Genomic DNA, 22,788 nt, shown 5'->3' on the forward strand with positions numbered 1-22,788 from the left:
TACAGCACACGTTGTGTGTGCAAACAACAAAAACCGGTCAGTGTGTGTGTGTGTGTGTGTGTGTGTGTGCGCGTGTGTATCTCCCACAAAAGACGCACTCAGGTCAGCCAAAGAGCAGTTAGCTCCCACACATGTGGAAAACCGTAACTTGCCAGACAAATCATCCATTTTTTGGTTTGTGGTGGTGGTGGTCTTCCTTACTCTTAACCGTAAAAGGCCCTCACACCCGCACACACACACACACACACACAAACACCCCCCTAGCTGTGAGTTATTATTTTTTTAAAAAAACACACAAACACAACCAAAGCCAAAGCCAAAAAAACCACAACCGCTCGAAAGTAAAAAAGCTACAGGTCGCGAGTGAGTTCGTGGCGCGCGGAGCTCGGCTTCCCTCCCGCCGTTTCGGGGAAGGGGTGTCAGAACAGAAATCAGGGGAGTGGTGGTGGGGAGACCCTCGAGGCGGGGAGGGTCTTCGGGCCGGGCCGGAGAAGGGGGCGCGGCCCTCACTCCCCTTCCTCCTTGATGCGCTGCTGCTTGTTCCGGCGGGCGTCCAGGTCGAAGTTGAAGTCGTTCCAGTCGTCGCGTGGCGGGAAGGAGATGGTCTGGCGGAGGGTGAAGCGCACGGCGTCGATCACCCGCTCGCCCCGGGCCTCGCTGGAGCCCACGCTGACCGTGGAGGCCCCGCTGGGCGTGCGGAGGAGGTGGGGCGGGGAGGAGAAGTCGTGCAGCTGCCGGTAATCCAGGAGGCCCTTCCAGATGGCGTGGCGGAATTGCTCCGGGATCTTCAGGCTCACCAGATCCTGGAAGGAAGAGCGAGAGAGCGAGAGAGCGAGAGAGCGATTTTCAGCACCGGGAGAGATGGATCACTTCCTCCCTCCCTCCCTTCCTCTCCTTCCTTCCTCTTCTCATCTCCTCCCGTCTCCTTTATTCTTCATCTTCTTCCATCTCCTTCCTTCCTTCTCATTCCCTTCCTTCCTTCTTTCTTACTTCCTTTGTTCCTTCCTTCCTCTTTCTTTCAACCTTCCTCTCCTTCCTTCCTTCTTTCCCTTATTCCTCACACTCCTTCTTTCCTCTTCTCATCTCCTGTCTCCTTTATCATCTTCTTCCAACTCCTTCCTTTTTTCCTTCTCTTCCTTCCTTCTCATTCCCTTCCTTCCTTCCACCATCTCCTTCCTTCCTTCCATTATTCCTCACACTCCTTCCTTCCTCTTCTCATCTCCTCCCCTCCTTTATTCTTCATCTTCTACCATCTCCTTCCTTCCTTCCTTCCTTCCTTCCTTCCTTCCTTCCTTCCTTCCTCCATCCCTCCCTCCCTTCCTTCCTTCCTTCCTCTCACACTCCTCCTTTCTCTTCTCATCTCCTCCCGTCTCCTTTATTCTTCGTCTTCTTCCATCTCCTTCCTTCCTCCCTCTCTTCCTTCTTCCCTTCTTTTCTCCTTCCCTCCCTCCCCCCCCCCCGTGTTGCTTTTGGCAACAGCTCGATCTTAACAGAATAAGAGAATACAGGTAGTCCTCAGTTTACAGCAGTTCACTTAATGACCATTCGAAGTTACAACAGCACTCTAAAAAAAAGGGACTCCTGACCGTTTTTCACACACAGGAGCCTTGCAGCATCCCGTCGGTCAGGGCATCAACATTCGGTTGCTTGGCAACCGACTCACAATTATGATGGTCGCAGCCTCCCCGGGGAATCACCTGATCCCCGGGAAATCACCTGATCCCCGGGGAATCACATGATCACTGAAAGCCTCCAGTGTTGGAGCACCCACAACTTCTGGAGGCAAGGAGTTCCACTGGCTAATTGTCCTCACTGTCAGGAAGTTTCCCCTTAGCTCTAAGTTGCTTCTCTCCTTGATTGCTTTCCATCTGCTGCTTCTTCTCCTGCCTTCAGGGGCTTTGGAGGATAGGTGGACCCCCCCTTCTTTGTGGGAGCCCCTCAAATATTGGATTGTCTTGGACTATCAACCTTTGAGCTGTGCCCAACTGAGCAGGCGGGAGAAGCCAGTTCAGAGCCACTGAATCCACTGCCCGTTCAGAAAGCCGGTTGAGCTCAATGGGATACCTTCCCAACTTTTTAACTGATTGATATCAATCTGCGGAAGTTGCCTCCAGAAGTTGTGGGAGCTCCATCCCTGGAGGCTTTTGAGATGAGTCCGGAGACCCACTGGTCTGGAACGGTGTGTGGGGTCTTCTGCTCGATGCTTCTCAAGGGGCCGGACTAGAGGACCTCTGTGGTCCCTTTCAAGCCTATCGTTCTATGTTCTAAGGTCAGCAGGAATTTGAGGCACGCTCTTAGAATCACAGACTCCAAGGGCTGGGGGGGACCTCAGAGGTGATGATGATGATGATGATGATGATAACAACAACAACTCCAGCAAAGCTACAAAAAACTGTGCTACTCGGAACATCTTACATCTTAAGGAGATACCTGGTTGATACCTAGGATGCTGGCAGCAACCCGTGTCAACCGTTAGTGCCAGTCAATTTGAGTGTTCAGTTGACTGAGTTTCATGCTTTATGAATAAAAGTTTTATAGAATAATAATGTTGGAAGGGACCTCAGAGGTCTTCTAGTCTAACCCCCTGCTCAGGCAGGAGACTTCACACCATCTCAATCAAACGGTTATGCGGTCCCGTTGTTGAAAACCACCCACAATTCCACAATTAACAATTCCACCATTAACCTCCTGGGGGCAGAAGTGGACACCCCCCCCAAAAAAAACCCTCCATCCTGACAGCTCTGGAGTCTGCCTGGCACACGGTCAAGACTTCCCTCCCGCTGATGGCCGGTCACAAGCAAGAGACGGTCAGCCGGAGGCAGCGAGGAAGCGCGGAGACCGCCAGCCTGAGAGCAGGGTGGGGGGAGAGGAGAGGGGGTGGCCAGGCTGAACCCCAAAAGGGCCCCGGAGCACCCCAGCCAAGCAAGCAATTTCAAGGGGACAGTTGCAGAGGGACAAAAGGCGGGTGGGGTGGGGTGCGCAGGAAGGGCTGCCTGGCCGCCTGCAGTCGCTGCATTGTTTGCAAAGAGCACCGGGCACGTCCCGTGACCGGCTCAACTCCGCGTTCAGACCCACATCTTCCCAAACACCCTACAAGTACAGGCAGTGAGTGGCTCAGGAGGAGAAGCGAGGGGCTTGTGTTGCTCTTGTCCACCACACACACACACCCGCTCTCCCCTCCGGAGGATGTCTGCGGTGCTAGCAGGGCCCAGCCACCCCAGCTTGTCGTCCTCCCATTTCAGAGGCTCGGGGGCTGCCCCCCATCCCACCCCACCCCACCCCCAGCCGGGGGAACGAAAGGGAGAGTCAGTTACTTACATCCATGGAGTAGTGCTCAATCTGATAGATGGTGGTCAGCCCTTGCGCCGTGAAATAATCCAGACATGAGGAGCAGCCCAGCCTGGCTAAGAAACTGCAGGGGGACGACGAGAGGGGACGAGAGAGGAAGAGGAGGAGGAGGAGGAGGAGGAGGAGGGAAAGAGAGAAGGAGAAATTGAGATGAGGAGGTCACCCAGACCGCAGAGCCCCAACATGGCAAGATCCGCACCAGGCACTCTATCAAGGAGAATCTTTGGAGCTCAGGGTTGAAATGGTCCCGGGTGCTCTCTGAGCCCCTGGGTGGGTTTCTCGCAAACGTTTCATGACCCAAACTAGGGAACATCATCAGGGCTGGAAGGGTTTGTGGAAAGGAGGAGGAGGAGGAGGAGGAGGGGAGGGGGAGGAAGAGGGGGAGGGAAAAGGAGGAGGTGGAGAAGAATAGGAGGAGAAGAGGGGGAGGAGGAGAAGAGGGGAGCAAGAAGGAGGAGGAGGGGAGGGGGGAGGAGGAGGAGGAGGAGGGGGAAGAAGAGGAGGAGGAGGAGGAGGAAAAAGGAGGAGGTGGAGAGGAGGAGGAGGAGGGGGAGGGGGGAGGAGGAAGGAGGAGAAGAAGAAAAAGAACTGTGGGGTCCTGGGTGCTCTCTGAGCTGGGTGGTTTCCTTGCAGACCTTTCTTGACCCAACTAGGGTACATCATCAGGGCGAATGATATTAAATGCCCTGATGATGTTGCCTAGTTGGGTCATGAAAGGTCTGCAAGGAAACCACCCAGCTCAGAGAGCAACAAGCACCCCACAGTCCTCCTCCTCCTCCTCCTTTCCGCAACCCCTTCCCCCCCCCTTCTAGCACTGATGCTGTCACCTAGTTGGGTCGTGAAACGTCCGCCAGGGAACCACCCAGCGCAGAGAGCTGGGGGAGGGACAGGAGTGGGGTGCTTCCCGTTGGCAGGAAAACCGGAGGGGACCCAGCCAGGGCCTGTCTTGGGAGGGGACAGAGGCCCCCCCCAGGAAAAAAACCCCTGCAGAGACGGTGGAATCAACAGACCAAATGGGGGCTTGGGGGGACTGGAGACCCTCTCCACGGCTCTAGCCGGTCGGCCACGTGGAAGGGGACACTCGCTGCCGAAAGCAGTGGCTGGATGGAACACCTCAATGCTGCTAAGCGGGTGGGTGGGGGGGTGATTCCCTTGGACCCCCCCTCCAGGACGAGTCGTTCTGCCGGACTCTCCCCCCCCCCAAGGCTGCTTTCCCCAAGAGCCCAAGCAGCAGCGAAGCGAGGCCAGAACGGGGAACAGCCCAAGCGCAACCCCCCCACCCCCCCCTCGTTCCAAGAAGAGGCGCCAGGGCAGAAAGTTGAAGACAGAGACCCCAACCACCCAGAGGAAGGGGAGGGGGGGCGAGCGTGAGAGGGTCTAGGGTAACTCGCCACGGCCACTTCGCCGCGGGACAATTCAGCGCCACCTGAACCATTTCATTCAGCTGCTTTTAGGGTTTGGCGACCCCCCCCGTTTTCCTCGAAAGAATTCCAACTCGCGTCCTGCTGGATGAATTTTGATCCGATGACCGTCGGCCGCGGTCCCGTCAAAATTAATTTCACTTTCGCCATGGGCTGAATTGTCCTGCAGTTGAGTTGTGCTGTGGGGAGTTGGCCACGGGGAGGGGGTCCCATTCCGAGGGGGGAGAATGGCCAGCCCTGGCAGCCTCCCCCCCCCTCGGCCACAGAGGTCCTGCCCTTGGCAAGCGGGCACAGCCCTTGCACCTAGAGGAGGCCCGCGGAAGCGAGTGCGAGAAAGCGATCCGTGTCTGGAGTCTTGCGGGACGAGTCCCACCGCCGAGGTCTCAAACCCGAGCCGGGTCGAGGAGGAGACCGACTTCCTTAAACGGGGGGCACTGAAGTTAATTATGTGCAAGTGGGACCCGGGGGCTTCCGAGGGCCCAGCAGCCCTTTGGGAGGCTAAGGTGCTGTCTCCAAGGGCAGCCCCACAGACGGGGAATCGCAGCAGTCAATCCGAGAGTTCAACAGCCCGGCTCAGCCAAGCCAAGATCCTTTTCCCCTCTTGGAAGCAGCTCCCAAATCGCTGCTGAGCACAGGAGAGTCAGAAAAGTCAAGATGGCGGCCACACCTAAACACCGGGCCAAGTTCGGATGTCACCTTTGTGACTTTATTGTTCACTTCTCTGTGTGTGTGTCCCTAGCACCAGGTGAGCAGGCCCCTTCCGTTCCCTTGGATGCCTATTGTGCACCCCCACGCTTACAGAGGAGATGCACGGGCAGATAGCTCGTCTCTGCAAAAGTGATGGAAACAGGCAGGTTGCTAAGCCAGCGCAAGACGTTGCTTCCGCAAAGGGCGCAGAACCGGCCTCGGGGCTAACCACGATCGAACAGAGACCCCTTCCCCCGTTACAAGCGCCCGGTGGCGGCCCACCCTCCCGCTCCCCTCACTCACCTGACGATGCTGCAGTCTGTGGGGTAGGGCGGAGGGGGGGTGCAGTGGGAGGTGGATGGCATGGAGAGGGGAGGAGCCAGCGTCTGGGTGGGGCTCAGCCCGTTCATGTCGCCCGCCATCGTCATGTGGCCCCCCATCATTGGAACTGGGCGGAAGGAGGGAAGGAACGGCAGGTCAAAGACAAGCTGGTGGATTCTGGGAGTTGAAGTCCAGCCATCTTCAACCTTGCTCCCAATTGTGGTGGGAGGACGACTTTGCGAAACTGGAATCTCCATCCATAATTTGCAAACCAGCCATAGACATGAAAGCCAGCTGGGGGACTTTGGGCCAATCACCAGAAGACGGTGAGTTCTAGTCCCGCCTCAGGCATGAAAGCCGGCTGGGTGACCTTGGGCCAATCACCAGGAGACGGAGAGTTCTAGTCCCGCCTCAGGCATGAATGCCAGCTGGGGGACTTTGGGCCAATCACCAGAAGACGGTGAGTTCTAGTCCAGCCTTAGGCATGAAAGCCGGCTGGGTGAATTTGGGCCAATCACCAGGAGACAGAGAGTTCTAGTCCCGCCTTAGGCCTGAAAGCCAGCTGGGGGACTTTGGGCCAATCACCAGGAGACGGAGAGTTCTAGTCCCGCCTCAGGCATGAATGCCAGCTGGGGGACTTTGGGCCAATCACCAGAAGACGGTGAGTTCTAGTCCAGCCTTAGGCATGAAAGCCGGCTGGGTGACTTTGGGCCAATCACCAGGAGACAGAGAGTTCTAGTCCCGCCTTAGGCCTGAAAGCCAGCTGGGGGACTTTGGGCCAATCACCAGGAGACGGTGAGTTCTAGTCCAGCCTTAGGCATGAAAGCCGACTGGGTGACTTTGGGCCAATCACCAGGAGACAGAGAGTTCTAGTCCAGCCTTAGGCATGAATGCCAGCTGGGTGACTTTGGGCGAATCACCAGGAGACGGGGAGTTCTAGTCCCGCCTTAGGCCTGAAAGCCGGCTGGGTGACTTTGGGCCAATCACCAGGAGACAGAGAGTTCTAGTCCAGCCTTAGGCATGAAAGCCGGTTGGGTGACTTTGGGCCAATCACCAGGAGACAGAGAGTTCTAGTCCAGCCTTAGGCACGAAAGCCGACTGGGTGACTTTGGGCCAATCGCCAGGAGACGGGGAGTTCTAGTCCAGCCTTAGGCATGAATGCCAGCTGGGTGACTTTGGGCCAATCACCAGGAGACGGGGAGTTCTAGTCCAGCCTTGAGCATGCAAACCAGCTGGGTGACTTTGGGCCAATCACCAGGAGACGGAGAGTTCTAGTCCCGCCTTAGGCATGAAAGCCGGCTGGGTGACTCTGGGCCAATCACCAGGAGACGGAGAGTTCTAGTCCCGCCTTAGGCATGAAAGCTGGCTGGGTGACTTTGGGCCAATCCCCAGGAGACGGTGAGTTCTAGTCCCGCCTTAGGCCTGAAAGCCGGCTGGGTGACTTTGGTTTAGTCCCTCTTTCTCTCAGCCCAACCCACCTGGCAGGGTTGTTGTGTGGGATATGTTCATTCCCTTGAGTTGCTTACGAAGAAAGTAAAAGGTGGAACAAAATTAAAAACCAGGCGTAAAACTATGCCTTACTGTTGGCTCCCATGCTGTCGGGAATGCTGGTGGGGGTTAAGGTGTTGCGCTGCTGAGGGTTGATGAGCTGACTGACGGAAGGCAGCTTGTTCAGGCCGCTGATCTTCCCAAGCGGAGGAGAACTGGATCCGTAGGAAGGCTGAGCCTGGAGGGAGTTCCTGGGAAGAGATGAAGAAGAAGGGAAGTCCAGGGGAGGCAGATGAATTGGCGGCGATGGTGCCCGAGAACCAGGGTTGGAAGGAACAGAACAGAATACAGCTGGAAGGGACCTTGGAGGTCGTCTAGTCCAGCCCCCTGCTCAAGCAGGAGAACCTATACCATCTCAGACAAGTGACTGTCCAGTCTCTTCTTAAAAACCTCCAGGGATGGAGCCCCCACGATTTCTGGTGGCAAGCTGTTCCACTGGTTGATTATCCTCACTGTCAGGAAGTTTCTCCTGGTTGCTTCTCCCTTTGATCAGCTTCCAACCGTTGTTTCTCGTCCTGCCCTCTGGTGCTTTGGAGAATAACGTGACCCCCCCTCTTCTTCTTTGTGGCAGCCCCTCAAATACTGGAAAACTGCTATTGTGTCACCCCTATTTCTCTTCTTCTTTAGACTAGCCAAACCCAAATACCGCAGCCGTTCTTCGTATGTTTTGGTCTCCAGGCCTTGGATCATCTTAGTTGCTCTTCTCTGAACTATTTCCAAGGTCTTAACATCTTTTTTGTGGTACGGTGACGAAAATTGGCTGAAGCATTCAGGTGTGGCCTCACTGGGGTTTTATAAAGCAGTAATAATACTTCATGTGATCTTGATTCTGTGCCTCTGTTTATGCACCCCAGGATTGTGTTAGCTTCTTTGGCAGCGGCTGCACACAGCTGGGCATTCCCCGCCCCCCAGGGTGGTTAGTGTTAAATTGATGCTTGATCCAGGAAGCTCCAGCGCACACATAACCTAGCACTGATGATGTTACTTAGTCAGACAATGAAACGTCTGCAAGAAAACAACTAAGCTCAGAGACCACCAAGGACCCCACAGTTCTCCTCCTCCTCTGCACAACTCCCCTCTCTTTTATAATAATAATAATAATAATAAAGTTGGAAGGGACCTTGGAGGTCATCTAGTCCAACCCCCTGCTCAGGCAGGAAACCTTATACCATTTCAGGCAAATGGCTGTCCAGTCTCTTCTTAAAAACCTCCAGTGTTGGAGCATTCACCACCTCTGGAGGCAGGTTGTTCCACTGGTTAATTGTTCTAACTGTCAGGAAGTTTCTCCTTAGTTCCAGGTTGCTTCTCTCCTTGATTAGTTTCCATCCATTGCTTCTTGTCCTGCTTTCAGGTGCTTTGGAGAATAGCTTGACTCCCTCTTCTTTGTGGTAGCCCCTGAGATATTGGAACACTGCTATCATGTCCCCCCTGGTCCTTCTCTTCATTAAACTAGACATACCCAATTCCAGCAACCGTTCCCTATATGTTTTAGCCACCAGCCCCCTAATCATCTTTGTTGCTCTTCTCTGTACCCTTTCTAGAGTCTCAACATCTTTTTTACATCGTGGTGACCAAAACTGGATGCAGTATTCCAGGTGTGGCCTTACCAAAGCATTGTAAAGTGGTATTAGTACATCTCTTGATCTTGATTCTATCCCTCTGTTAATGCAGCCTAGCACTGTGTTGGCTTTTTTGGCAGCTGCAGCACACTGCTGGCTCATATTGAAGTGATTGTCTACTAGGACTCCGAGATCCCTCTCACAGTTACTACTATTGAGCAAGGTACCACCTATACTATACCTGTGCATTTGATTTTTCCTGCCTAAATGTAGAACCTTACTTTTAGCACTGATGATGTTACCTAGTTGGATAATGAAATGTCTGCAAGGAAACAACCCAGGTCAGAGAACCCCAAGGACCCCACAGCTCTCCTTCTCCTCCTCTCTCCAAACTCACCTCCCTTCTAGCACTATATGAGGTTACCTAGTTGGGTCATGAAACGTCTACAAGAAAACAACCAAGCTCAGAGGACCAAGGACCCCATACTCCTCTTCTTCCTTGCAAACCCCTCTCTCTTCTAGCACTGATGACGTTACCTAGTTCGGGTAATGAAACGTCTGCAGGTAAACAAGCAAGCTTGTTTTGGATAAAGATATACAACAAGCCTTTGATCCAATTCCAGAGCAAAGCTATATTCTCCCAGCTGGAGAACTAATAGAGTGGATTTCATCTGTTTTTGCAAAGTTTAAGTCCGCATATCCCTAAAATAATCAGGACTGTGGCTGAAAAGGGGAAGTCACAAGTTCTTTTTTCCTGCGCAGACTGAGGGAGGGCTGATTAAAACCTAATTGGAAGCCACTTACTTCTATTTGGACTTTGATGGGAAGATTAGACTAATTTTGGAGACTGAATCTATTATATCTAATTAGACAACAAAGCGAGAAGAGGTGGCATTAAGAAGCAAATGGTGATATGGGATCCAGGGTGAACTGTTTTTGTTTTTTTAAAACTTTTGGAATGATTTGGGAATAGAGAAAATGCTGCGGTAAAATTTCTACCAGGGGATTATAATCATGGTTGGTTAACAGGGAGATTTGAAAGTTTAATTTTGTTTTCTTTTAGCATTACTATTCTTCCGGTCACTAGTATAGTACACAGAAGACAGTCGATCGTTTGAAAATAGATTTACTGGTTTAAAATTTTTAGGGGGGGGGCGTTTCGTAAGGGGTGGGGAACCCATATTGTAGTAATGTATTAATCAGTATTCAGTTGGAGGGGGTGATAATATGCATATATGTATGATGCACCTTTTGATCCTTTTGTGTGTGTTTTTGGGGGGGGTCCTTCCTTTGGATTTTTTTCTGGCAGGGGTGTATTTTGTACTTTGCCTTAAATAAAATTACACACACAGACACACACACAGGCATGCACGTAAAGAAGAGCAAACTAAGATGATTAAAAGCCTGGAGACTAAAACACGAAGAATGTTTGCAGGATTCGGGTTTGGCTACAGGGGTGACATGAGGGCAGCCTTCCAGTATCTCAGGGGCTGCCCCAAAGAAGAGGGAGTCAAGCTCTTCTCCAAAAGCGCCCGAAGGCAGGACAAGAAGCAATGGGTGGAAACTAAACAAGGAGAGACGCAACCTGGAACTGAAGGAGAAATTTCCCGACAGTGAGGAGAATAAACCAGTGGGAGTTGCCTTCAGAAGTTGTGGGTGCTCCATCACTGGAGGTTTTTTATTTATTTATTTATTTATTTTTATTTTATTTTATTTATTTATTTATTTTAATCCCATTTATATCCCGCCCTTCTCCGAAGACTCAGGGCGGCTTACAATCTAAGCACAAATCAAATTTTAATTCCATTTATATCCCGCCCTTCTCCGAAGACTAAGGGCGGCTTACAAGCTTAGCAGTAAGATAAGAAGATACTGCAGAGAAATGGTATAGGGCAGGGGTCTTCCAATTTGGCCCTTTTACGACTTATGGACTTCAAGTCCCAGAATTCCTCAGCCAGGCACGTGTGCCTGGCTGAGGAATTCTGGGAGTTGAAGTCCACAAGTCCTAAAAGGGGCAAGTTTGAAGACCCCTGGTCTAGGGTCTCCTGCCTATGAAGGGGGTAGGACTAGAAGACCTCCAAGGTCCCTTCCAGCTCTGTTCTGATTGATTGAAACACACACACACACACACACACACACACACACACACACACACAGGACCTGGATGATTGAGAATCTCCATAGACATAAATATACTAAGCCGGTTTGGTATATCATGTATATAGTCAATGCAAACTTTTACAGTCACTGGGATGTTTTTGCTGGCGTGCGTGCGTGCATGTGTGTGTGTGTGCATGTGTGTGTGTGTGTGTGTGTGTGTGTGTGTGTGTATGTGTCCTGTGGCCTTTCCAACTCAGCCAGACTCAAGAGAGTTCAGATGCATTTCAGTAGTCTTAGTTGTATATAGTATGTTTAAATGTGTGTTGTGTATGTGTACACTTTGAGAGCAAGGAACTGAATTTCATTTTCAATGTGTGCCGTTGTGCCCACAGTAAAAAATGACAATAAAGGTCGGTCTGTCTGTCTGTCTGTCTGTCTGTCTGTCTGTCTGTCTGTCTGTCTGTCTGTCTATCTATCTATCTATCTATCTATCTATCTATCTATCTATCTATCTATCTCTATCTATCTCTATCTCTGTATCATCTATCTATCTATCTATCTATCTATCTATCTATCTATCTATCTATCTATCTGTCATCTATCTATCATATCTCTCTCTCTCTCTCTCTCTCTGACATCTATCTATCTATCTGTCATCTATCTATCTGACATCTATCTATCATCTCTGTCTCTCTCTCTCTCCATCTGACATCTCTCTATCTATCTGTCATCTATCTATCATCTCTCTATATATATATGTATATATATATATATATCTGACATCTATCTATCTATCTATCTATCTATCTATCTATCTATCTGACATCTATCATCTCTCTCTCTCTCTCTCTCTCTCTCTCTCTCTCTCTATCTGTCATCTATCATCTCTCTCTCTCTATCTGACATCTATCTATCTATCTATCTATCTATCTATCTATCTATCTATCTATCTATCTATCTATCTATCTATCTATCTAATCTATCTCTATCTCTGTATCATCTATCTATATCTATCTATCTATCTATCTATCTATCTATCTATCTATCTATCTATCTATCTATCTATCTATCTATCTATCTATCTCTATCTCTGTATCATCTCTCTATCTCTCTCTCTATCTATGACCATTTGCTTAATGATCACTAAAGGTTATGATAGACTTGAAGAAAGTTACTGTATTTAGGAGCCATCCTCAAAGTTACAACTGTTGCACACACACACACACACACACACACACACACGGTTAGATGGGATATTCTGGATGTTTGGCAACTGGCTCCCACCACAACCGGCTGCAGCACTTGACATCCACGTGTTTTGCATTTTGTGACACTTTTTGCTGAGTTCCAGCAAAAAAAGAAAAAGAGAAACACTGACAAACTGGACTGAGGTTTATGACAACGCGATTCGCTTAACAACCACCTGTTTCACTAAACAGGCGTCATAAAAAGAGTTGTAATATTGAGTCCAGTCATGTGGAGGCAGGACTTCAGACTGCAATGCCTTAGAACCCAAATTCCTGGCTGAAAGCTTGAGCAAGTGGGCTGGACTAGAAGACCTCCAAGGTCCCTTCTAGCTCTATCCTATCCTATCCTATCCTATCCTATCCTATCCTATCCTATCCTATCCTATCCTATCCTATCCCTATCCCTATCCCTATCCCTATCCCTATCCCTATCCCTATCCCTATTCCTATTCCTATTCTATTCATTGTGCTTGTAAGTTGTGGACTACTCGTAAAGTGACTGGCTTGAGCCAATTCAGGAAACGAGGCAAAATTGCAGGTGGGAGATTGAAAGGCATATGGGGGGGGGGGTCTGCAGTGGAAATCCCAAGTGATTCCGAGGACAGAAAGAGGAAATTTTGACAAGGGGAAAAGAAAAAGACACGGAGAGCAAAGCTAAGACGTAAAACCTTTATTGCAGAACTGGCACCACACACTGGGACAGGGAGACTGAAGGGGGAAAGGACTTTTGGCCCCGGTCGGAGAAGGAGAAGGCGCGGCGGAAGCGGAGGCTGGAGTGAAAAGAGGGATCAGCCTAGAATCCCTACGCGGCCACAAGCGAGCCGAGCCCATCCCCCCTTGTGCAAGGCTGACTCTTCTCTAATTCCCAGCAGATACTGTGCACCGGCTCTTGAGCAACGGAAAGGTTTAATTGGACCTTTACATGTAGATCTGGTCCTTCTAGCCTGACAAGATGGGGGAGGGAGGGAGGGAGGGAGGAAGGAAGGAAGGGAGGGAGGAAGAAAGGAGATGGGATTGAAATGGAGGGAGGGAAGGAAGAAAGGAAGGAGACAGGAAGGAGAGGGAAGGAGAGAGGGAGGGAGGGAGGAAGTTGATGGGAATGGGAGGGAGGGAGGGAGGGAAGAAGGAAGGGAGGAAGAAAGGAGATGGGATTGAAATGGAGGGAAGGAAGAAAGGAAGGAGACAGGAAGGAGAGGGAAGGAAGGAAGGGAGGGAGGGAGGAAGGAAGGAGATGGGAATGGGAGGGAGGGAGAAAGAAAGGTAGAGATGGGATTGCAATGGAGGGAGGGAGAGAAGAAGGAAGGAAGGAAGGAAGATAGGAACGAGAGGGAGAGAGGAAGGAAGGAGATGGGATTGAAATGGAGGGAGGGAGGGAAGGAAGGAAGGAAGGAAGGAAGGAAGGAAGGAAGGAAGGAAGAAGATAGGAAGGAGAGGGAGGGTGGGAGGGAGGAAGGAAGGAGATGGGACTGAGTGAGGGATGAAGGGGATGGGAATGACAGAGAGGGAAGGGGGAAGAGAGGAAGAAAGGAGATGAAATGGGAGGGAGGGAGGGAGGAAATGGGAATGAGAAGAAGGGAAGGGGGAAGGGAGTGAGGAAAAGAGAAAGGAAAGAAGGAAGGAAGGAGGGACAGAGGGAGACAAGAGTGAGGAAGAAGAAGATAAGTAGAAGGAAAGGCAGAACTTGGGGATGGAGTAAAAAGAGGGATCAGCCTAGAATCCCTACGTGGCCACAAACTGACTAAGTCCACAACCCACCCACCCCACAAATACCGTGGACCTTTATCTATCTCCACGCAGGTGCCAACCCTTCGTTGAGAAGATTTTTGCGCTCCGACTTTTAGCAACAAAATGGTGGAACAATACCTTAGATGCTACGTCTCTGACCAACAAACAAACTGGACCGACCTCCTCCCTTTCGCAGAGGTGGCTTACAATAATTCAGTACATAGCAGCACCGGCTACACTCTTTTCCGTGTAGCCACAGGGAAAGAATTCAACCCCATCCCGGAATACCCTTAAAGTTGCCCTCCGCTTCCCAGACTCTTGATCAGTGGCTGAGGGGTCGGGAAGAAGTTTGGAAAAATACAAAGGTGGCCTTAAAAAATATCTTTGAGACCTACAAAAAGCAAGCTGACAAAAAGAGAGCTCCCCAAAGGACATTCCAAGTTGGGGAAAAGGTCTATTTGTCGACCAAATACTTACTCCTGAAACTACCCGATAAGAAATTGGGACCGAAATTCTTGGGGCCTTTCCCCATTGTGAGAATCATCAACCCGGTCACAGTGAAATTGAAACTCCCCAGACTTTTGGGGAAAATTCACCCGGTGTTCCATTGCAGCTTGCCGAAACCTTTTCGAACCTCCGCTTTAAGACCTCCCCCTAAGAAGGCACCCGGACCCCTCGTGGTAGCGGTTCAGACCCGTTACGAAGTGAAACATATCCTTGACTCTAGAATCTTTTAAGGGAAAATTGCAGTACCTAGTACAGTGGAAGGGTTACCCATTGTCTGAAGCCACTTGGGTGAAATCTACTGATGTGAAAGCTGACAGGTTTTATGAGAAACACCCCAACAAACCAAAAGCCAGTTCCTAACTTGTCTTTTGTTTGCATTACAGGATCTGTCCTTTTTCTAAAGGGGGGCCGGATGTCAATGCTGCTAACATCGAATGTTATTGCTTGACAAGAGATGAAGAAGGAGCCATTTCATATGTTCAACTTGTGTATTGCTTTAAGACTAGTGTATTGCTTTAGTTTAAGGTTAGGAGGGGGGGGAGGAGTAGGAATGCACCTTCAAGGCCATTCCTCTCACTAAGAAGATAAGGCTTTGGCGGGTCATCTAACGGAAGGGAAACTGATTCTTTAAATTAATTGGAGAGTATGATTAATGACAAAATTAGAAAGGTGGAGAATTTGCGTTTTAATATATTGTGCAAGGGGGCGGAGATTTCAGATTCCAGCTTCCTTCGAGCAAGCATTTGCCGGTGTATTAGGCTGAATAAAGGACTTTTAAGGTAAACAAAGCCTGAGAGTCACTCGCAAAGCCCAGAGGTCGGAAACTTGACACAGTCAACTTAACCCAACCTTCGCGTCTGGACCCGGCTTTTCATCCCACCCGATCTTTGCTCCATTTAGTGATTGTTTCAACCCCCAAGGGCATCCGGGCAACCAAGACGGAGCAACGGCACCGCTCACAATCCAGACAGACATCCCATCTTGGACCTCTGAAGGCTTTGCTCCGTGCACAGCCCTCGTGGGAAGGAAGGCCTCCATCTGGCGACAAAGGGGGGGACGTGGGGGGGGGCAGGGCCCACCGAAGGAGATCGGTTTCAGCCTAAATCTGCATTTTGAAGCTGTTCTCGAACTCGCAGCCAACCTGTTTTGTCCATTTCTTTACTGGAAAGGTGGGGGGAACCAATCAGATGCTACATCTCAGAAGACCCCCCCCCCCTCCATCCTTCCAAATCTCGGGCTGCCTTGAAGTCAGGGCCAATCCAAGGCCACGGCTCAAATTTCTTCCTCCTTGCACTGCCCCGGGGACCCCCGACTCGTGCCAGGGACCAGATTCCTCCTGTCCAAGCCTCGGTCTTATCTGACTTGTGTTAACCGATTGCATTAACCTTTTTTATTATTATTATTATTTTGGCCTTTTTATATATATTTAGCGTAGCCTGCACCATCAGTGGGTTTTATGCCAGTCGCCTTAATATTTGGGCTTCAAACGTGCTTATCTCTAAAGCAGGGGTCCTCAACCTTGGCCGCTTTAAGACTTGCGGACTTCAACTCCCAGAATTCCCCAGCCAGCCATGGCTATGACTTTCCTCCGGCCTCCTAGAGTGGAGAGACTACAGCGAAAGGGATTATAGGAGAGTAAGCAGGCCACAGTGGGGGTACACATCTAAGAGAACGCATTAGGATCAGGGAATTCTGGGAGTTGAAGTCCACAAGTCTTAATGTTGCCAAGGTTGGAGACCCCTGCCCTAGAAGACAGGGAATTCTGATTCTTCAACCTCAATGCTGCAAAAAAGGGATGCCGCCCTGATTTCACTCCGGTTTTACAGAGCTGAACGTCTTTATTTAATTTCACAACCAAGGTTTCAGCAATCAAACACCGTGCGCTTCTCAGCTCTATCCCACACTCGTCTGGGTGTGGTAGCACACATCGGAGAGGGGGGAGGGGGAGACAACAACGCAACAACAGCACATCAAAAGCCATTTCTCAACCTTCCTCTAACGCATGAGCAGATGATGTTGGAAGGTGTGGACACAGCCTGGATCTGCAGCCGTAATCTCTCATGGACTCGGATGGGCTGCAGCCACGGGGAAATCCAGATGTGTCTGCCGAAGCTTTTGGGCCACCAAGGTCGAAGAGTTGTGAACGGCAAGAGGCCATCCAAGGAAAAAACATTTATCTACAATTTCTCTGCCCGCAGAAACGCTCTCTTCGTATTTTTTTTATAGTTTACTAGTCCCTGACCAGCATTTAACCCGCAGGCGGATTTGCAATCCGAGTTTCCAAGAGGTCATCTAGGTTAAAACGGCAGCCCTCTTTCAAGAGGGGGAGGGATACCACACCACCCATCTCCCACCTACTCTACAACACGGTCCTTTAAGCAGTTCCCCCCCCAAAAAAAAGAAAAAAAAAGAGCCAGGCCCATTTGCACTCTTGATTCAGGTGACCCGGAGGTGGCAGGTAAACCTCCAAGCGGCCTCAACGAGTCTCAGGAAGAGGATCAATGACCAGAGGACTGCAAAGAATCAAAATCCTTCCGTCCTCGCACCAGAACAAAATGAAGATTCTCGGAGGGGAAGCGAAACGTCTTCAAGGAGAGACAAGAGGAGCTGCCTCTTGGAAAGGCACCTTCGGCAGAATCCGAGTTTCCATTCCTTTCTTAAGCCCCGTTTTAAGGAATTCTGGGTAAAGCGAGTCCTCTTCAGAGGAAACGTCTCAGGGTCTTCACGCCTCTCCTGAAAGCGGCTGACGTCGCAGGATAAGGGCCGATCCAGATCTGGTGCGACGGAAACTAGAGACGTAGAAGCCGAAGGAGTATCAGGAGGCCATGACGGCACCCTTGGCCATCTGCCCAGACGATTGGCCACTTTGCCTGGCTACACCTCAAAAGTTCTTTTTGTCCCCCCCCCCCCCGATGAAAGAGTTTGGACAAGTGGAAAAAAAAAACCTCCTCCATCTCCTTCAAACTGGTTGGTTTTAGGAAGGAAAGGCCGAGTTGAGACGGCTGGAATGTCTGGAAGTGGCCTCGCGTCTTTGGGGAAGTTCCCTCCGGGCTCCTGGGCTCCTGAAGCAGGCAGAGAGGAGACTGCGAAGAAGGAAGGAAGGAAGGAAGGAATCGGAGGAGAGACAGGCATGAAAATGAAGCAGGAGGAGGAGGAGGAGAGGGAGAGGGGAAACACAGAATGCGGAAGGCAGAATAAGCGAGCTGGGAGGGACCCTGGGGGTCAATGGAGAGGGAAGGGGAGAGGGAGGAGAGAGAGAGAGGGAGGGAGAGGAAAGAGAGGAGAGAGGGAGAGGATGGGGAAAGGAGAAGAGAGGGACAAGTTGGGGAGAGGAGAGGGGAGAGGGAGGGGGAGAGGGAAGAGAGAGGAAAGGGAAGAGAGAGAGAGAGGAAAGAGAGGACAGAGGGAGAGGATGGGGAAAGGAGAGGGGAGGAATGTTGGGGAGAGGGAAGGGAAGAAGAGAGGAGAGGACAGGACAGGGAGAGGGAGAGAGGAGGGACAGGAGAGGAAAGAGGGAAGGGGAGAGGGAGGAGAGAAGAAAGGGAAGAGAGAGAGAGGGAGGAAGAGGAAAGAGAGGAGAGAGGGAGAGGATGGGGAGAGGAGAGGGGAAAGGGAGGGGAAGAAGAGAGAGGACAGGACAGGGAGAGGGGAGGGACAGGAGAGGAAAGAGGGAAGGGGAGAGGGAGAAGAAAGGGAAGAGAGAGAAAGAGAGAGGAAAGAGAGGAGGGAGGGAGAGGATGGGGAGAGGAGAGGGGAGGGATGTTGGGGAGAGGGAAGGGAAGAAGAGAGAAGGGAGAGGGAGAGGAAAGGGGCAGGAGATGAGAGAGAGGGAAGGAGAGAGGAAGTAGAGAAGGGAAGAGAGAAAGGGACAGGAGAGGGAGATGATGGGGAAAGGAGAGTAGAGGAACGTTGGGGAGAGGGAGGGGAAGAAGAGAGAAGGGAGAGGGAGAGCAGAGAGGGAGGTAATGGGACAAGGAGAGGGAGAGAGGGAAGGGGAAAGGGACAGGTGAGGAGAGGAGAGGGGAGAGAGAGGGAGGGGAGGAGAGAGAGGAAGAAGAAAGGAGACAGGGAGAGGGAGAGAGGGGAAGATGGAGACAGGGAGAGAGAGAGGGAGATGGAGAGGACTGCGTGATCACCGGGAGCAGCTGAGCTTCGACTCCCTTCCAAGGCATTCCCTCGAAACCTGGCACAAAAAGGCAGGAACGGCTGAAAAGGACCCCTTCCCTGCTGTCGCTGCGGGCACCGGGATGAGTTGGAGCTAACGCAAAAATCACACTTCCATCACGTCAAGGAGGCCAAAGAGGGATGGATCCTCCTCCTCCGTTTCCTTCTTGGGAAAGAAAGAAGTAAATCCCAGAGGATTAAAAAAAACAAAACAAAAACGGATCTAACACCGCCGTCTTTCAATTTTGGCCTCTTGGATGGCCCTGAAGGATGAGAAGGCAAGTTTTTTTTTGTGGGGGGGGGGGGCTCTGCTCCCTGGGTAAGACAGCGGCACCCCAATGCTGCCCGTGGATGTTAAGCAGCCGCAGAAAGCAGCATCTGCGCTGAAACACGAGGCAGCGATTCGCCTCGGACTCCCGGTGATCACGCGTGGACAGAGTGCAGAAAGGAAAGCCAGGACAGGATCATCGCCATGCCCAAAAATGCTTCAACAAAGAGCTTTTCTTTCTTCTACTCCAAAGCAAGCATCAAACTCTGCAGACGCAGGAAGCTTCTTCGAACGCCCCTCCCCATGCACGGGCCTTGCATGCAGAAGGACCCCCATCTTCATAGCACCCACAAGATGCCACGTCCATGCCGATTACACCCCTGCGGAGGCCGCAGCTGAGGGCAAAACATCCGTAATGTTGGTTTCTTGCCTGGAACTCTTCCACAGGCTAGATATGCCTAAGGCAGGGGTAGTAGGCCACCTTGGCTCTTTGATGACTCGTGGACTTCAACTCCCACAATTCCTCAGCCAGCATGGGGGAACTATGACCCCCTTTATGACTTGCGGACTTCAACTCCCAGAATTCCTCAGCCAGCGTGGGGGAACTATGGCCCCTTCAAGACTCATGGACTTCAACTCCCAGAATTCCACAGTCAGCGTGGGGGAACTATGGCCCCTTCATGACTTGCGGACTTCAACTCCCAGAATTCCACAGCCAGCGTGGGGGAACTATGACCCCTTTCATGACTTGTGGACTTCAACTCCCAGAATTCCTCAGCCAGCAGGGGGGGAACTATGGCCCTTTGATGACTTGCGGACTTCAACTCCCAGAATTCCGCAGCCAGCGTGACGGAACTATGGCCCCTTCATGACTTGTGGACTTCAACTCCCAGAATTCCGCAGCCAACCTGGCTCAGCTTGGAAACCTCTCCCTTTCCCCTCAGCATGGCTGACTGAGGAATTCTGGGAGTTGAAGTCCACGAGTCATAAAAGGGCCAAGTTTGAAGAGCCCTGCTTTAAGTCTATGATTTGGTGTTGGAACCTCAGAGTTAGTTTTGCTCCAATGTTACCATGCAGCGTATTCAATTAAGAATTAAGATTTTCGGAGATGGAACAAACCTGGAGTTTTATTTGAATTCTCCAGCTGGAGGTTGACGCCGTGGCTCTTAAATGTGCGAATAATTCACTGTGAGTGCAGGGCCCCCCAAAAAACTTAAGACTTTTTGCCACACCTGCTTGAGGAATTCTGGGAGTTAAAGTCCACAAGTCATAAAAGGGCCAGGTTTGATAGACCCCTGCTTTATATAAACTTCTCATTTTTGTCTTTTTCAAGCTTCATCAACCTTGTCCATCATGCGCAACCTCCCTCTACACACCTTCCCTTTCCTTGCAAATATAATAACAGTCTTCTGATATTTGTGGGGCTGCCATAAAAAAGACGGTGAGGGCTGTTCTACCTGTTCTCCAAAGCACCTGAAGGCAGGAGAAGAAGCAACGGATGGAAACTAACCAAGGAGAGAAGCAACCTGGAACTAAGGAGGAATTTCCTGACAGTGAGGACAATTAACCAGTGGAACTCCTCACCTCCAGAGGTTGTGGGTGCTCCATCACTGGAGATTTTTAAGAAGAGACTGGACCGACACTTGTCTGAAATGGTGTAGGGTTTCCTGCCTGAGCAGTGGGTTGGACTAGATGACCTCCAAGGTCCCTTTCAACTCTGCTATTCTATTATTTCTTCTGTGGTTCTGTTTTCATTCCTCCTTTCTCTAGGACCAAACCACAGGAAGGAGTCTCTTCTGCAACCATCACCCTCCTTTCTGTTCAATCTTCATCCTCCCCCCCCCCAATTCCTTCTCAACCTTCATTCCTGGCTTTTCCACTTCACACGTTCCCACCGCACTCAACGTTTAACCCTTCTGGGCAGCCGTTTTCCTTCTGACAAGCACTCATTTCTCCCTCAACAGACCATGATTAACTCTCTACCTTTTAAGCCGGCTTCATTTTAACCCCGCTCGATTTTTCCATTTCTCTGGGTAGCGGGTTTCAACTGGAAGTCCTTTTGTCTGTACTTTTCTTTAACTAGACTGATTGATGGATGGATGGAGAGGGTTAGGGTTAGGCAACCTTGGCTCTTTGATGACTCGTGGACTTCAACTCCCAGAATTCCTCAGCCAGCATGGCTCAGCTTGGAAATCTCTCCCTTTCCCCTCAGCGTGGCTGGCTCAGGAATTCTGGGAGTTGAAGTCCACCAGTCATAAAGCGGCCTAGGCCAGGGGTAGGCAACCGTGGCCCCTTCATGACTCGTGGACTTCAACTCCCAGAATTCCTCAGCCAGTGTGGGGAAACTATGGCCCCATCATGACTCATGGACTTCAACTCCCAGAATTCCTCAGCCAGCATGGCTCAGCTTGGAAATCTCTCCCTTTCCCCTCAGCGTGGCTGGCTCAGGAATTCTGGGAGTTGAAGTCCACCAGTCATAAAGCGGCCTAGGCCAGGGGTAGGCAACCTTGGCTCTTTGATGACTCGTGGACTTCAACTCCCAGAATTCCTCAGCCAGCATGGCTCAGCTTGGAAATCTCTCCCTTTCCCCTCAGCGTGGCTGGCTCAGGAATTCTGGGAGTTGAAGTCCACCAGTCATAAAGCGGCCTAGGCCAGGGGTAGGCAACCTTGGCTCTTTTATGACTCGTGGACTTCAACTCCCAGAATTCCTCAGCCAGCGTGGCTCAGCTTGGAAACCTCTCCCTTTCCCCTCAGCGTGGCTGGCTCAGGAATTCTGGGAGTTGAAGTCCACGAATCCCAGAAGAGCCATGGTTGCCTACCCCTGTGATAGGTGGGGCAAAAAGAAGGCTAGAATCCAATTTATCTCCCCGGTTTCCGGAGCTGAGACTTTTGCGTGGCCTCTTTTAGTTCCAGGCTCTGAGTCCAGCCGCGGGGAGGGGTCTTCACGGAACTGATAAGCAAGGAATGTGCAGGTGGCCACGAAGGTGAATCAGGCTATGAGCAAACCACACGGTACACAAACGCTTCTACTTCCTCCAGTTTTTCACCTTTTATGCGTAAGCGCAATCATTCATTTTCCCTGCCAAACCCAGCTATCCAGGCCTTGCAACACGCTCACGATCAGATCCACATCTTTGCTGCATCTGGCAGCGTACCGTGTGTGTGTGTGTGTACACAGATAGTCCTTGACTTATGGCAGTTTAATGACTGAAGTTACGACACTGAAAAAAGTGGCTTAAAAAGATGCCTATGCAGCATCTCCATGATCACATGAGAGAAGAGCAACCAAGATGATCAGTGGACTGGAGGCTAAAACATGTAAGAGACGGTTGCAGGAATTGGGTATGTCCAGTTTAACGAAGAGAAGGACGAGGGGATGACATGATAGCAGTGTTCCAGTCTCTCAGGGGCGGCCCCAAAGAAGAGGGAGTCAAGCTGTTCTCCAAAGCATCTGAAGGCAGGACAAGAAGCAACGGATGGAAACTCATCAAGGAGAGAAGCAACCTGGAACTAAGGAGAAACTTCCTGACAGTGAGGACAACTGGCAGGGGGTTGGACTAGGACCTCCAAAATCCCTTCCAACATTATTATTATTGTTATTGTTGTTGTTGTTGTTATTATTGTTGTTGTTGTTGTTGTTATTATTATATTATTATTATTATTATTATTATTATTATTATTATTATTATTATTATTATTATTATTATTATTATTATTATTATCCTGCCTCCAGAAGCTGTGAATGCTCCAACACTGGAAGTTTTAAGAAGAGACTGGCCAGCCATTTGTCTGAAATGGTATAGGGTCTCCTGCCTGAGCAGGGGGTTGGACTAGATGACCTCCAAGGTGCCTTCCAACTTTATTATTATTGTTGTTGTTGTTGTTATTATTAC

The 22,788-nt window shown here is 50.7% G+C and overlaps 1 protein-coding gene across 6 annotated transcripts in view; it reads right to left on the reverse strand.

The window, feature by feature from the left end:
* Nucleotides 1-395: 395 nt before the first annotated feature.
* TP63 (tumor protein p63) overlaps nucleotides 396-22,788 on the reverse strand; it is a gene marked incomplete at its 3' end in the record, with an annotated part of 142,229 nt that continues 119,836 nt past the window's right edge. For 3 of the 6 annotated variants that reach the window (XM_081329459.1, XM_081329461.1, XM_081329456.1), the window contains 4 exons: nucleotides 7,359-7,516; nucleotides 5,760-5,904; nucleotides 3,319-3,412; nucleotides 396-803 (listed from right to left, as the gene is read on the reverse strand). In XM_081329459.1, the coding sequence (XP_081185585.1) occupies nucleotides 507-803; nucleotides 3,319-3,412; nucleotides 5,760-5,904; nucleotides 7,359-7,516 (694 nt within the window). Of the gene's footprint in view, nucleotides 804-3,318; nucleotides 3,413-5,755; nucleotides 5,905-7,358; nucleotides 7,517-16,347; nucleotides 17,547-22,788 lie in introns of those variants that run through there. The other 3 variants (XM_081329457.1, XM_081329458.1, XM_081329460.1) reach the window with 2 other exon arrangements.

The sequence above is a fragment of the Vipera berus genome, assembly GCF_964194415.1.
Source record: "Vipera berus genome assembly, chromosome: 5".
NCBI lineage: Eukaryota > Metazoa > Chordata > Lepidosauria > Squamata > Viperidae > Vipera > Vipera berus.